Source organism: Neomonachus schauinslandi, chromosome 14, assembly GCF_002201575.2.
Source record: "Neomonachus schauinslandi chromosome 14, ASM220157v2, whole genome shotgun sequence".
Lineage (NCBI taxonomy): Eukaryota > Metazoa > Chordata > Mammalia > Carnivora > Phocidae > Neomonachus > Neomonachus schauinslandi.
In genome coordinates this window covers 52,173,164-52,189,578 of record NC_058416.1, presented here as the reverse complement: position 1 = coordinate 52,189,578, position 16,415 = coordinate 52,173,164, and the positions used below count along the sequence as shown (strand labels likewise).

The 16,415-nt window shown below is 35.4% G+C and overlaps 1 protein-coding gene across 1 annotated transcript in view; it reads right to left on the bottom strand.

Annotated features, from left to right (window-relative positions):
• NDC80 (NDC80 kinetochore complex component) overlaps positions 1 to 16,415 on the bottom strand; it is a 48,901-nt gene that overhangs the window by 17,921 nt on the left and 14,565 nt on the right. Inside the window, exons 8-13 of the mRNA XM_021686225.1 lie at positions 14,432 to 14,525; positions 13,106 to 13,212; positions 12,213 to 12,357; positions 8,596 to 8,801; positions 3,378 to 3,530; positions 240 to 329 (exon numbers count right to left, since the gene is read on the bottom strand). Of these exons, the coding sequence (XP_021541900.1) occupies positions 240 to 329; positions 3,378 to 3,530; positions 8,596 to 8,801; positions 12,213 to 12,357; positions 13,106 to 13,212; positions 14,432 to 14,525 (795 nt within the window). The remainder of the gene's footprint in view (positions 1 to 239; positions 330 to 3,377; positions 3,531 to 8,595; positions 8,802 to 12,212; positions 12,358 to 13,105; positions 13,213 to 14,431; positions 14,526 to 16,415) is intronic.

Below are 16,415 nucleotides of genomic sequence, written 5' to 3'. Positions count from 1 at the left end.
ATAATTTACTCAGTAATTTATTTCATCATCAATGATATGTGTAGCCTAAGATGTTTAAGTTATTTAAAAAATTACTTCAAATGTTTCTAAGTCAAGGGTACACCCAATTCTCATTTTCCATAATATCTTATTAAAAATTCATTCCTTAAAAGCTACACATTCATTGCATAGAAACTACAAACCACATTTAAGTGTTAAAAAATCTTACTTTTGCTTTTAAAAACTGTTTTGTTACTTACCTGTTCTAAAGTATCCTCTAACCCCATTTTTTTATTTAGAGCTTTATTAATTTCTTCTTCAGTTTGGTTCAAGAGTTCCTTGAGTGGTACCTATAAAATATATAGGAATATGGGTTACATACTATATACCTAGTACAAAATTTCTCATGAGGCACCTACACATTGTGATAGAAGGAGCCATTTTTAGAGGAAAAAAAGTGAAGCCATGATGTTTTTAAACTAAATTAATACATTATAAATAAGGCAAAAAAGTAATTTTTTTCTTTAAAAATTTATTAGAGAGAGAGACAGTGTTCATGCAGGGGCAGGGGCAAAGGGAGAGGGAGAGAATCTCAAGCAGACTCCCTGCTGAGCGAGGAGCCTGACGCAGGGCTTGATCTTTCATGGGGCTTGATCTTTCGACTCTGAGATCATGACCTAAGCAGAAACCAAGATGATGCTCAACTGACTGAGCCACCCAGGAGTGCCAATAAAACTAATTTTCAATGTAATTTCTATAACTATAGAATGCAACTTGCTTTTGGTTTTGAATACTTGCAAAATTTTAGATTTGCTTATGGATTCTGGAGATTCACTGCTATTATTTAAACATTTTTTATAAGTACACTTATATTAATGCAGTATCTTTCTTGAAAACAATTTATATTTTTCTCTTAATCCTTTTCAACTGTTTAATCTTACAATTATCTGCTTGTATTTCTTCTTTCTGCTATTCATTGGAATTCTGTTTTAATAGCACAAGATCTGAAACATAGCATATGTCCACCAGCTAGGACCGGTTGAATAAGCTACACAATGAAGACTCTGAGACTGCAAAAAGAACCAGGAAGATCTCGACATACTACTGCAGAGAGATCGCCAGGGTGGGTTGTTCTGGGAATAAAAGCAAGGTGGGTGTCCAGAACATGCAAATGTTTACCAGTTCATTTAAGAATGATCAAAGTCAGGAACAGCCAGACGGAAAAGATGCATAGGGCAAGGTACTTGGAAGGGGTGCAGAGCTTCCATACCCTCTGGGTGTGCCCTGCATCCCCATGTGTTCACCAACCTTGAAGCTCTTATTGCTTGTATTTCTTATGTTTATCCTCTATTCTACTAATTTTCTTTCAACACAGTACTTCATTGTTTCCCATCATTTTTTTATTGAGGTCAAACTCACACTTCAAAATGATTAAATTGAAATAATTAAGTTAAAATGAATTTAACATAAAACTACCTCTTTTATTTATTATTTATTTATTTATTTTTTAAAGATTTTATTTATTTATTTGAGAGAGAGAATGAGCTAGAGAGAGAGAGCATGAGAGGGGGGAGGGTCAGAGGGAGAAGCAGACTCCCTGCTGAGCAGGGAGCCCGATGCAGGACTCGATCCCGGGACTCCAGGATCACGACCTGAGCCGAAGGCAGTGGCCCAACCAACTGAGCCACCCAGGCGCCCAAAACTACCTCTTTTAAAGCGTACAGGTCAGTGGCATTTAGTACATTCAGTGTTGTATAAACACCACCTCTCATTCCCAGTCATCTTCATCACCAAAAGAAAACCCTGTGTGTTACTATGTTTTTAGTAGGTCTTTTGAAGTTATTGCTGAGTTTTAATTTTGGCTGCTCCTTTTTGAAAGATGCAATGCCTCTTTAAGAACTTTTCTCCAAATACTACTTGTAACAGTTGGGGTTGCTCCTTCTGGAAGCTATTTCTATTTTTATTGTTCTATTATTATGTAAAACTATTTTCAGAGATCACAATAAAGCCTTTCCCTCTTTTCTTAGAATGTGAATTCTTTTTGTATTGGGTAATTCTTTCTACACTGATTTGATGCAGGTAATTCTTTTCTTTTTTTTTTTTTTTAAGATTTTATTTATTTATTTTACAGAGAGAAACACAGCGAGAGAGGGAACACAAGCAGGGGGAGTGGGAGAGGGAGAAGCAGGCTTCCCGCAGAGCAGGAAGCCCGATGTGGGGCTTGATCCCAGGACCTTGGGATCATGACCTGAGCTGAAGGCAGTCGCTAACGACTAAGCCACCCAGGCGCCCTGGTAATTATTTTCTTGCATCAGTGTCAAACTACTCAAAATAGTGGGTGCGTAAACTATCTGGCTGCCAGCCTGTCTGTCTACCTGCCTACCTAGCTACTGCTTAAGAAACAATTCAGTAAAAGACTGTATGTTTACTGGGTGGGTTTTTTCTGTTGAAAATGAGCCCAGCTTTATTTAATCAAAGTCTGTTCACCAATAAATTGTGATCTCTGGAAAAGTAGGAATTGTATCTTTCTGGGTATTTCATCTCCAGCACCTAGCTGGTATGGAGCATAGTACGTACTTAATCAATAATTTATTGAATGAATGAATGATTCTCAAGGGAAAAATGCATAGCTTTAGACTTTGACATTCTTTATTCAAAAACTATGTATTTTGAAAAGTGTCATTTTTGAGGGGGCCACTAAAATACTAAAATCTGTGAATAATTGAGAAGTTGCAATAGAATGATTTAAAAATTTTCTCCAAATTACATCATTGGCCACATTTAAAAATTAGGTGCAGATTTTTCATTATTGACTGCTGGTGTTACTTAATGCCCTATTATATTTCATGCCTTCACACATGCCTTTAATGTGTGTCCTTGTGCCTGAAGCTTTTTCCCCAAAGACCATCCCAATAAATACCTCAACTTTCAAGATTTCATTCCAGGTTCACCATCTCTGTGGACACTTTTCTTTCCCCTCAATTCTGGCAAGAATTGATCTCAATACCATACCTTGTAAACACCTCTAATAAAGCACATATATAGCAATTATTTATTTATGTCTTTCTCTTCTCTAAGTAGCAACTTAAGAGCAAGGGTCAGGTAATTTTTCTCTTTATAATCCTGGTGTCTATATTAAATATAATCAAAGTTTCTTTTGGTTAGCTAAGTAAATAAAGTAGGTAGAGAGAAAGAAAAGGCTTTATAATTCAAAGAGGACGGTACAATAGCGACTTTTAAGTACCAAAACGAAGGAAGATTAAAAGTTTCAGAGTTTTATTTCTATGTTCAGTCCTCAGTTATGAACATGCTGAAGTTTAAACTCTTACTTATAAATAAATGAACAAGACATTAGTCATATTATTTAAAAATCTTTTGAAGTACTCATGATTACTTACATAAACTTGAGCTCTGTATTTGACAAGGCAGTTGGCTCCAGCTTCAGGATTAAACTTAATTTCAAAGTCATAACCTTTGGAATTTTCAGCACCCTTAGGGATAAGTTTTAATTTTCTGGCCAACTTGTGATACTCTGATAACTGTGTTTCAATCTGTAAAAAGAGAACACAAAAAGAAACATTAAAGTAAACCAAACAGCCCCATTCCATATGGTTTTCAATTGACATTTCTGCAATTACACATAAAAATTATAGTATTTTTTGTAGTTTAGTAATTTGGTTTATTTTAGTAGTAAGGATGGCAGTTTCAAAATAAAATATAAAGGTATATATAAAATAAAAGAATGAAAGCTTTTATTCACACTAAATCTGTGGGATAATTTAAAAACTGTAATTAATTAGTAAGCAATATACCACTGTTCTTTCATTTACCGGACAAATAGTTTGGAACGAGAATCAATATTTAGGTATTAACTAAAATTTACTTTTTAAGGTGTCAGAAAAATTATGAAACCAAACAAAACTTAGTATTGTCAATGTACAAAATAAAATATTTCATTTATCCAAAATAAGTGAAATATAATAATTTAAGTCACAAATGTTATTTTAACAAAAATATTTTAATAACAATTCCATATTTCCTGGTCTCCTTCCCTGTCTTCAGGGCTCTGTTCAAATTACATTATCAGAAAGGCTTTTGCTATAATATAGCCCTCTGAATTTCTCAATCCTCTTTATTTTTATTCATAACACTTACTACTATCTGATATTACTTATTTAATTTACTTTCATTGTAAGCTCCACGAAAACAGTCCCTTCAGGACTCAGAACAGTACTTGGCATTTAGTAGTACTTAATATTTGATTAAATAAATGAATTTGCAGAGTCTAGACAATTTATTTTCATACTGCTTCCTCCATTTAATACACACATAGTTTCTCACCGTTGTTACCTATCCACAAAACTGAACACTTTGAGTGAAAGAATGCAATGGGGGAAGAGCACCCATTGAAACTTGCTTAATCTGTAATTTCCAAAAATTTATCAGCTCTCAAAAGCAATGCTACTTAATATATTACACTTAAGAGTTTTTTTAAAGATTTTATTTATTTGCGAGAGAGAGAATGAGAGACAGAGAGCATGAGAGGGAGGAGGGTCAGAGGGAGAAGCAGACTCCCTGCTGAGCAGGGAGCCCGATGTGGGACTCGATCCCGGGACTCCAGGATCATGACCTGAGCCGAAGGCAGTCGCTTAACCAATTGAGCCACCCAGGCGCACTACACTTAAGTTTTTTAAAAGTTATTTATTTATTCATTTAAGTAATCTCTACACCAAGAGTGGGGCTCAAACTCATGACCCCAAGATCAAGAGTCGCAGGATCTTCAGACTGAGCCAGCCAGGTGCCCCTAATTTAAGAATTCTTATTAATGAATCAGGAAATAATTTCAACTACTCTAATTTGTAATATAGTAGCTCTTCAGGGATTACTAAAATGTGTAGCTCTTTTTGTTCTTTTACTAAATGGTTTTATACGTAGTTGTTTCTGTTCTTCATTAGGATTTTATTTAAATGAAAACAGTTTTCACAAGCCCATGCACTTTACCAGTCTAATTGCAGGGAGAGCAAATGTGTGGCACATTTATTCTTCCCACAAGCAATTCAGACAGTGAAAACTGATCACACATTTTCCTGATCAGCAGATGCTGGCTCTCTATTTCAACATAGAGATCCAGAAGGCTACTATCAGCCAGAGGTGGCATGTGGAATAAAAATTAATTCAGAAAAAAAGATGATGGATCAAATGTTGATGTTAAATTTTTGCATTCTGCTATCATTCTTTAATCTCTTTCATCTAGTACCCTAAGGTTTTCTTCTCACTGTGTATGGCTTACTCTGCCCTAATCAGATCGCTGCTTACCTATTTCCCATATAATTTTCTTCTTTCAGCCTGATCCTCCAAAATAAAGAATAGCATTTATACAGCTAATCTTAGCCAACTAAACTCAAGAGCTCACCTGGTCCAGAGATTTATAACTTCCCCATTCCCACACAGTGCTTGAGAGATAAAATATATTAATGTTTGTTGAAGGAACTCATTTCAGATTCACTGATGTAGTTTAACCATACCTCACTTTATTAATAAGGAAACCAAGGCTATGAGAGGTTAAATAACATGCTGAGTTCACACAGATATGTGATGGAAAATCCAGGGTTAAAATACAGGTTTACCAAATTCTAGGTTCAAAGACTTTTGGGATCACCACTACAGTCTACTACTTCTTCTTTTTTAAAAGATATTATGTATTTGACAGAGAGAGAGAGACACAGCAAGAGAGGGAACACAAGCAAGGGGAGTGGGAGAGGGAGAAGCAGTCTTCCCGCTGAGCAAGGAGCCCAATGTGGGGCTCAATCACAGGACCCTGGGATCATGACCTGATGCTTAATGACTGAGCCACCCAGGTGCCCCTACAGTCTACTTCTTATAAATGTCTATCTTTCTCCTTAATACACAGGGACAGAGATTACCTAGAGGGTTAGGATGAGGGAGTAAAGATAGTCAAGGCAAAGCAAAAGTATGGTGAGACAGGGATTAAAAAAAGGAGGCAATGTTTACTGCACATGAAAAATTACATATGTAGGTGTGCAAAATACAGATTTTTAAAAATACAAAATAGTTAAAACCTGACTGATTAAGAAACCATTTGTATCATGCCTATAATGTACTTTATAAGGTGACCAGGATGAAAAACCAATATTGTCTCTTTGGGCAAAAAGAGCTGCTTTGTTTGATCTACTTTTTTATTTTAACAATAGTGATAAATATAAGAAATAATGTATTAAGGAAAGTGCTGGAAGTAATAGGATAAAAAATGCCATTACCTCTGGAGCAAAACAGAGACTAAATTTTTCTCAGTGAGGTATAAATTTTAGTACTATACCTACCAATAAACAAACATTGTACCTGAAAATACTAGGGTAGAAAACTTCAAAATTTAATTTTGAAACTCTCTAGTTTATTTTTTCCATTAAAAAAGAGAGAGAGAGAGAGAGAGCCCTTTGAAAGACACGATTTATTACCTTTTCTTAAAAGAGTCTTAACTTACATAACTTTTCTTAGGAATGCAATAGTGTATATAGCAGAAAAAAATCACTTTGGAACTATTTGATAGAAAAATATTATTTGGTCCCTAGACAACCTGTTAACTTATTGTTGTTTTAGAATATACTGGTGTCACATTCATGATTATGCTAAATCATTAAGAAAAAGTTCTTGTCTACCGAGAGCTACGTTAAAAGGTTTAAGAGTAAAGAGTGCACAGCTAGGGGGCGCCTGGGTGGCTCAGTTGGTTAAGCAACTGCCTTCGGCTCAGGTCATGATCCTGGAGTCCCGGGATCGAGTCCCACATCGGGCTCCCCGCTCGACAGGGAGTCTGCTTCTCCCTCTGACCCTCCTCCCTCTCATGCTCTCTGTCTCTCATTCTCTCTGTCTCAAATAAATAAATAAAATCTTAAAAAAAAAAAAAAAAAAAAGAGTGCACAGTTAGCAAGGCAGAAGTACAGAATATTTATAAGGGACTGCCAACAAAAATAAGGATAAACTTTATCTAGAAATTCATATGGCCAATATGCCCACTTTCTCAACAATGTTATCTACAAGGATAATGTGCTACCTCTAAAACTGAAATGAAGTCAAATACTTTGATTCTGGTGAAGGTCACTAGTGACTGCTGTTACCAAATCTGACAGAAACTTTTAAATCCTGTTATTGCCTTTGATACTGCTAATTCCTTCCTGACTTCCTTTTTCAGCTTCTGTCCTCTTGACCTCTCTGGCTAGTCCTCAGTTACTTTTAGGCCTCTCTTAAGGGACCTTTGTCCACTTTAAGATGCTGGTGCTCCCTTCCTCCTATGCATTCTTCCTTGGTGAATTCATCTATTCTTGTGGTTTCAATCACAGTACATTCTGATTTTTACTTAGTCTACAATGCAAACCCTCATATTTTATGCTGAGGTTCAGACTCACAGAACAATAGCCCATTAGAATGCCCCATGGACATAACAGGTTCAGCATACCATCTCTATTCCTGACTGGCCATTTCTCTTCTATTTTGGAGTGAGCGGTACTATTGCTTGCCCCATTGCCCAAACCAGACACTGTGAATGCACCCTTTGTCTTTCATCAAGTCTTATTCCCTCTACCTCCTAAGTAGTCAGAAGTCACCCACTTCTTTGAATCTCCACTAGTATTATCTAAATTCAACTCATAACTTCTCACCACATTACTGCCACAGATCCTTATCTGTTTTGCTCCCTTCCAATCCATTTTTCACATGACCAAAAATGAGATCTTTCTGAAATGTAGTATCTGTTTAAAAATCTTAAGGGCTTCTTGGAGCTTTCAGAACAAAGCCCAAACTTTTAAATATGAAAAGAATCTTTATTGTCTGGTCTGTGCTTTTTCTCTTGAGTCTTCTCTTTTGCTGTGCCCCTATCCTTTGCTATTAAGCTCCAGCCATATGAAAAGATTCTGATGCCAGAGTACAACACGCAATTTTCTCTTTGAGCTTTCCCATATACTTGTTTGCTGACTCCCCTACCCTTGCCAAGATAACTTACTTACACTTCCCAATTCAGTTCAGGTATTATCTCTTCAAGGAAACCTTTCTAAAAATCACCTCATACATCTTCCCACACCACAGACACTACATCTGGGTTAGGAATACTATATGCTTCCTTAATACCCTGTGCAAACATCTTTTAGAGGTCTGATCTCATGGTCTCATATCAACTAGATTGGAAGTTTCTTGAGGGGAGAGTCTGTCTTTTTATCTTTATTCTTCTAAGCTCAGTATGGGAAGTGGCACACAGCAGATGTTAAACAAATGTTTGAATAGTGACTAGGTAAATGAAGAATCGACTCATATCCTCTTCTAGAATAAAAGGCATGTGATTTATGAACATTATTTTCACGTACTTAGAGACATTTTTGCTTATTTCTTGGTTCACTGCTAAAAAGTACGGTCTACCTTAAATCTGACTGAGAGAAATTGGGGTGTTACTGAATTGACATAAAGGGATGAGTGTGTTTTAGTAAAATGTCAATGTTAAAAAGTTTTAACTCTTAGCCAATTTATTCTACCCACTCAGTTTTTCTTAACAGGGATAGACCTTTACAAATGTCAGCTCCAAGTTGCCACTCTGGAAATGGTATGACATACCGCCTCTTTGCCTCTGGCATATTTTAGCTCTTCATTCCACAACTGCTGTTGTTCAGCTTCCAGGTCCTTGGTTAGTTTATTAATGGTCTGCTGCAGTTCATTTCTTTCATGATTTATTCTCTCGATGTCTGCAACTGAGTACTTCTGGTTATCGACAATATTCTGTAGGCGAGTATTCTCCTGTTTCATTGTTTCATATTCTAGTTCTGCATTAAAGAAAACAAATTTGTTAAGTTCTTTCAATTCCTACAAAGAAATTGAGGCCATTATTTATTTATTTTTAAAACACTGTTGAACCAGATTTTAATTTTTTTAACTCAGTCTCTACACCCAGTGTAGGGCTCAAACTCACAACCCCAAGCTCAAGAGTTGTACACTCTACCAACTGAGCCAGTCAGGTGCTCCGATGCCATTATTTAAGAGACTTGATTAATAGGTCTAAATTTCCAGGTTATTTACATGTATATTTTTCTTTTCTCTTTTTGGGGGTGATTCTATTTGATCCCACTTTGGTAATAACATTCCTGAAAGATGATACAATAAAAGTTTTATGTTAGAAACTTACTTCCTTATTGGCTTGCATGATTTTCAGAAAGTGCTACATGAAAAAAATATGGCCTCACACATAATGACTAGGATTAAGAATTATTACACCTAAGAGGGATAGTCTGCCAATGATCAGTTCGAATGCTTTTAATACTCCAGCATGATTCTCTGCAATAAGTCAGAAAACCCACAAGTTTTTCACAAATATAAAAATATCTATGTTCAAATACATCACTTTATTCTTATTTCACTGACATTTTCAGTAGTTTGATCAAATATTAAGTCACTACAGCGGTTAAGTTCTTGCTCTATTTACCAAAATTTGTTTATTTTTTTAAAGATTTATTTGAGAGAGAGAGAGAGCACACGCAAGTACAGGTGGGAGGGGCAGAGGGAGAGAGAGAATCTTAAGCAGATTCCACACTGAGCACAGAGCCTGATGTGGGGCTCGATCTTGATCCCAGGACCCCAAAATTATGACCTGAGCTGAAACCAAGAGTCATACGCTTACCTGGCTGTACCACCCAGGCACCCCTCTATTTACCAAAATTTGTAAGCAAGAATGACTATATTATTTTACTAAGACAAAATGGTACTTACAAACAGCAAATGATTATACAAAGGGCAAGAAAAGTTATCAAACTTAAAATATTTGGGGTTATACAGGATGGTGTTTTCCAACCTGTTATTCGTAGCTTATAAAGAATAGGATAGTACTTTTTTTTTTTTTTTTAAAGATTTTATTTATTTATTTGAAGAGAGAGACACAGCGAGAGAGGGAACACAAGCAGGGGGAGTGGCAGAGGGAGAAGCAGGCTTCCCGCCAAGCAGGGAGCCCGACGCGGGGCTCGATCCCAGGACCCTGGGATCATGACCTGACCTGAGCCGAAGGCAGACGCTTAACGACTGAGCCACCCAGGCGCCCCAATAGGATAGTACTTTTAAGCAGGCTGGGGTAGATGGATGAGAATATGCATGACCAAAGGGGCCAAGACAATCATTCCATGGGCTGACAGGATCAAGATCTTGGCTTTGTTATAACTCATTTGTAGCACTGTACTTGGAAAGTTCCACACTTGAGCTCAAAATAAAAATAGCTGAAGTAAAACTTTATACATTTATCACAGTAATCTGCACAAAAAATCCACAATGTACATTATTCTCTCTCTCTCTTTCTTTCTTCCTTCCTTTCCTTTCTGTCTGTCTCCATACAGTTTTAATAGGTCTCTTTGATTCTTGACCATGAGTGACTTTAAATAATCATGAAAGTTAAAATATTCAGAACAAAAACATCGTAGGCTATCAAATTATTATCACAAACTAAATCAATCTGGAATGGCAAATGATCGCTAAAATATATCTCTCACCTCTTTTGCTTACAATTACTCGGAAAAAAATTCTCACAAGAAAAGTAGGAAGTACGAAAATTCTCTTGATAAATACCAATGAGGAAGACAGAATATTATAAAGTATTGATTTAATTGCATTACAAATATTGCTATAATAAAAAATTAATCTATGGTTTCTTGTCATCATGGAGAACAAACATTAGGGGCCAAGTGTAAATTATTTAAAGGCTTGGTTTAGAGAAAATCTAATATGTGTAATCAGAGTTATTTGGAAAAAAATAACCTGATTTAAGCAAATACTCCATGTAATTATCTTTGACTTGATGGATGGTTAATATTACTAATACTAAGCATTAAATCAAATATCCTAGGGACTATCTACACAAATCCTATGTGGGACAGACACAGCCTGTAAAATCCTACAAGAATAAAACTGAAGCAGACAAACACCTAGAAAAATAGTACAATAGGTCCATAGAGTTATTCATTTTGCCATCCAATGGCTCTGTGATTTATGAATACTTTGCTTTCCTTCTGGCAGTAGAGAAACATCAATCCATGTGTTACAGTATTTTCAATTTTATGATTATGATTGATATGTGCTTAAGAAAAACAAGATTAGGAAAACACAGGATATAAATATGTTTTCTTTAATTGGGCTTTTGCTTCCAAAGAATTGTAGTATTTCCATCTTACTTTTTTTTTTTTAAAGATTTTATTTATTTATTTGACAGAGAGAGACACAGCGAGAGACGGAACACAAGCAGGGGGAGTGGGAGAGGGAGAAGCAGGCTTCCCACCGAGCAGGGAGCCCGATGTGGGGCTCGATCCCAGGACCCTGGGACCATGACCTGAGCCGAAGGCAGACGCTTAACGACTGAGCCACCCAGGCGCCCCTCCATCTTACTTTTCAAACAGCTTAAGCTGCCAAGTGGCTTAGAAGGTAGTGAGGGAGGATAAGACCATTGTAGCAGCCTGAAGCCAGCAGAGAATTAAGAATCTGGCTTATTAATTACAAGGTGGAATAGAATATATATTTATATTAGGCAGCATATGTTTTTAGGTTAGGTCCCTCTTAGCTTTAAAAAAATCAGACACCTGAAAACATGTAGCAGGTTGAATAATGGTCACCCAAACATATGAAATCCTAATCCCTGGAATTTGTAAACATCTCCTTATTTGGAAAAGGGGTTTTTGCAGATATGATTACATTAAATATTTTGAGATGAGATTGCCCTGGATTATCTAGTGGGTCCTAAATGCCATCATAAATGTCCTTAAAAGATAGAGGCTATGAGAAATGGACACAAACAGAAGAGGAGACACACATACAGAGAAAAGGCAATGTGAAGATGAAGGTAGAAATTGGAGTGACATGGCCAAAAGCTCAGGAATACCATCAGATAAGAGAAGCTGGAAGAGACAAGGAATGAATTCTCCCCTAGAGTCTTTGGAGGAAGCTTGGCCATAATAAATTTTGGACTTCTGGCCTTTAGAACAAATTTCTATTGTTCTAATCTACCAAATTTGTGGTATTTTTTTTATAGCAGCTTCAGAAAACTAATACATGTAGAAGGCATTGAAAACTTGGTGGCCTGCTATAGCCATTCACCATTAAAGGAAAAACAATATGGATGACAAAGCTGTCTCTGTATGTGATTAAAACCCAGGCAGGTTCCCATTCCAGTATGAATGTCCTCTTTTAGCATTGGTTGTGCTTACCTACTCTAGAAATTTCTTCATCAAGCCCATTCAATTTCTGGTCAAGAATGGCTGAATGAGACTCCAAATTGCTCATGTATGCCTGATATTTTTGAACATCTGCTTGTAAGGAAGTTTTCAATTTTCTCAATGACTCTAGACGATTCTTTAAAAGAAAAAAAACCGTATTATTCTAATTGATAACCATTCCTTTACTTGAAAATAACACAATATTATTTAAATTCATCTTAGAAAAAGGTGTATTAGCGTTTCCTATCCCTTTTAGAGGAAGCCAAAGAACTAAAAGGTAACTTTGCTGTTATTACCTAATTAAGAAGATGTACTTTTCAGGAAGTCAGTTTGGGATACAAAAAGTCAAGGGCCAGAATTAAAAAGCACAAACATTTAAAATCTGATATTTTACAGAACAGTCTGGGCACTTCAGTAATATAATACCCAAAATAAAATTAGGTATCTGGATATTATCATTTAGCTTTTAGAAAGCCCTTAGAATACAGTATATTACATAAACCCACTTATCACCATTCCCTTTGCACTAACTACATAACTCAGGACTTCTTGTAAATTGTGCTCCCTAGAGGTGTATAACATGGGGATCTTGTTCAAAAGATCTTTTTGGTCTTATGTAAATAGGTAAGACTCTTTCATCATATTCTGAACACCATTAGTTCAAGACTGATAGATCACAAGGGAAAACAAAGCTCTAGAGATACCAAACATGTTTTCATGGGGAGTTCTGTCCTATGTAAAAAAATTAATTTTTAAGAAGCTTATTTTGTTATTTTATTTATTTATTTTTTAATAAAGAAACAGCTGGTATTCTTTAAGGAGATCCAAGAGACCAAAAGAGCTAAGTATATAAGCCTATTGATGAAATAAGCATGTTTACTAACCGGTTCTTTTTCTCTTTCTTGTTCCAATCTTGCAATCTGTTCATTCAATGCTTTGTTTTTTGCTGCTAATGATTCCAGCTTGGAAGCATCAACATTAAATAAATCCTCTGGAGAGAAAACCCCAAAACTTAGTAAGATCTCAATTCTGCCTAGAAACATTTTTCCCCAGGTCTTCACCATTGCTGTTTCCTTACTTCCTTCTTGGTCTCTGTTCAAAATGCTACCAGTTAAGGATATCCTACCCTCTAAAATAGCAAACCTTTCCCTTCACTACACTTTCTACCCTCTTACTTGCTTTATTTTTCTTCATAGCACTTATCAACCTTTGATTTATAGTTGTTTATTTGATTATTTTCTGTAGTAGAGGTAACCTCACAGGGCAGGGATTTTCTATCTCTTATTCATTACTCTATCCTTTGTGCCTAAATAGTGGCTTGCCCACTGTAGATATACAATAAATACTGTGTGAGTAAATGAATTCACTAAATGCTTTTTATATTAGATCACTATGAATTTTCCTCTTTCAAAATGAAACTTCATTTACCTTGCTCCTTTTCTTATGTCGACAAGCTGAAATTGTCCTATTATTTCAGGAAGATATGTCCAATGGCAACATAGGAGAAATGTTTTTACCTTTTGTGCCAATACTGGCAAGGTGATAGTCTTCTGTTTTGATTGATTTCATTGGAGAAACAGTTTTACACATCTTAAATTTATCTGTTTTACCCACCATTCTACCATTTTACATATAAGACTATTTCAATAAAAGAAAAAAACAATTAAATTAATTCCTCTGGAACATTTTAGAGTTAGCTAGTAAACACTGAATGTCCCTAGGTTAAAATAGAGTGGAAACATAAACAATTTCTTTCTTTGGAAATATAATAGTCCATTAACTGTCTGCCACACATTTTGAAGGGACCTTAGGTCTTTTGATTAATTGGTACTTTAATTTCTCAAACAGTAAAGCAAGAATATCATAGGAATAACATTCGCTGATTATCTTCTGTGTTCCTGGTAGTGTGTTTGATACTTTATGTACATGGCCACCTAATCTTGCAAAACTTTGTTAGACAGGTTAAGTAATCTGTTAAGGTCACGTAGCCAGGAAGAGGTTTTGCCTCAGGTCTGACTCCAAAATTGGTATTCTTTCTGCTTAACTATCACTTCTCTTCACCAAAGAAACAATGAAGACAAAAATTAGTAGGCATCCAAACACATTTAGAGTAGCTCATATAAACACTGGGTGTGGTAAAATGAGCTACAACTCCACGAACAGAGTTTAATACATGACTAAGCAAGCACACTAGGAATGAGAACACTTACTCAACTTTGACTGCAACTCTGCATTCATCTCTTCAAAACTGTCAGCACCAGTCATGAAACTCTCATAGCATTTTATGGTGTAGTCCAAAAACAACTGATTGGGTTAAGCACATTAAAAAAAAAAAAGCTATTATTCTCTATTTAGTTTGTTTCATTTTTCTAAGTGAAAATTTAAATTTGAATTAAAAAAAGAAAAGTCAGGAATACTAAGTAGTTATAAGAACTCCTATAAATGAGACACAAACCTAGGATATATCATTAATTATGCTGCACAGACTTACTCCGTCTGCTACTTCTAATGTGAATGAGGATAATAAAGAACACTTAAATTTGGATAAAGGTTAAAATTAGTAAACGGTAAAGAAACCATACCTTCAGAATTTTGAGGTCAAACAAGGAAGCTTATTAATAAATATAATTCAACATAAAATGCACATTCATCTTTATGCAATCAACCTTATGAAAAACTTAAATGAACTGATGATGATCTAAGTCCAATTAAACTGACTAAGTCTAGCTGTGAAAATCAGAATGAAGGCTATAGTTACACTGTAACTTCAGTCTAAAAAAATGGCATGGTTAGTAGAGATCTAAATAGCAGAATATTAGCACTCTTAATATTTATCCAAGAGAAAGTAACACTATATTCTGCAGTTATGAGGTGTTTCGGTCACTGAAGATGCATGCTTTGTCAGGAGGTGAGGATGGCTGATAAATAAATATCCCTCAAGACAAACCAATTCCCTTTGTGCTGATTCTCCGCCAACTAACCAACCTTTGTATTACTTGGTTGATATGGAAAGGTTACCCTGAATAGGCAGTATGAGTATTCCTGTAACTGGAAAGGTATACCACTGATGATAAAATAATACATTTTCATTCTATTTCAGATCAGTCTCTTGTGAATTTGGTGACAGTGAATCAGTTTAAGCTTTGTTAATTTTGATTTTGCAGATTAAAAAACAAATTAAATTTCTGCAGTCAAATGCTCTGCTACTAACAAATTGAGTTTCTGGATCCACAAAGGTGAGGCTCATAATTTGGTGAAATTGGGCACTTTGATAACCTTTTTAAAAATATTTTTTAATAATATTCTATACAGAGCAGCACTTTATAATTTCCAAAGTGCTGCCCTGTATATTGTCATTTGAAATAATAGCTAAAATAGCAAGAATAACTTACTGGTTTAACCTTTAGGATAAACGTCAAAAAATTTAATATTTAACAAGTGTTGTATTTGGCTGCAAAATGAGGTACAGATAAATTTAGTCCAGTGCACATATTGCAACATGGGAGGAGAGTTCTCTCAAGAGTAGGATCAAAGGCTTTCTAACTGCTTCTCCAGCAGGGGACATTGCTGAAATAGTAAAAGGTATGGTTACTCTGTTTAAAAAAAAAAAAAAAAAAGTAATGAAAAGTAGTAATAAAAAATGAGACTAAAGTTCTTTGCCACTTTTTTTTTTTTTTTTTAATGTCAAATGCTCCAAAGAGTGTAGATTAGAATTAGCACAGAAAATAGTTTTTCTTTTTAGGGACATGCATGGTGATCGATCTTTTATATGTGCTAGGGCACATTAATGTTTAACCTCAATATTATAAATCTATTCCTTGGAGTTGGTGTTTGCTCTATTTAGACACATAAATTTGCTTATTTTAGGAAATAGGGTGGGGTCAGTTACATAGTTTAGGCTCCAATACAGTATGGCTTGGGAACCAACTTAGACCATGTTTACTTTAATCTCAATCCCTTTTGGAAGTGGTAACTCGGATCTAAGTGGTAATATGCCTAAATAAAAGGCCAAAACAAAACATAAGACCCACATGTAATATTTATGACTCAAAGACTTATGTTGCCAGTATTGATATCTTCATTCTAAAAGGTATGGGAGAAAAGAAATGTTACATTTATATACAAAACAGTAACATGATTTAATTCCAATTTCCGTGCATTTTTTACTTACTTAACATTTTATTAAAAAAGATT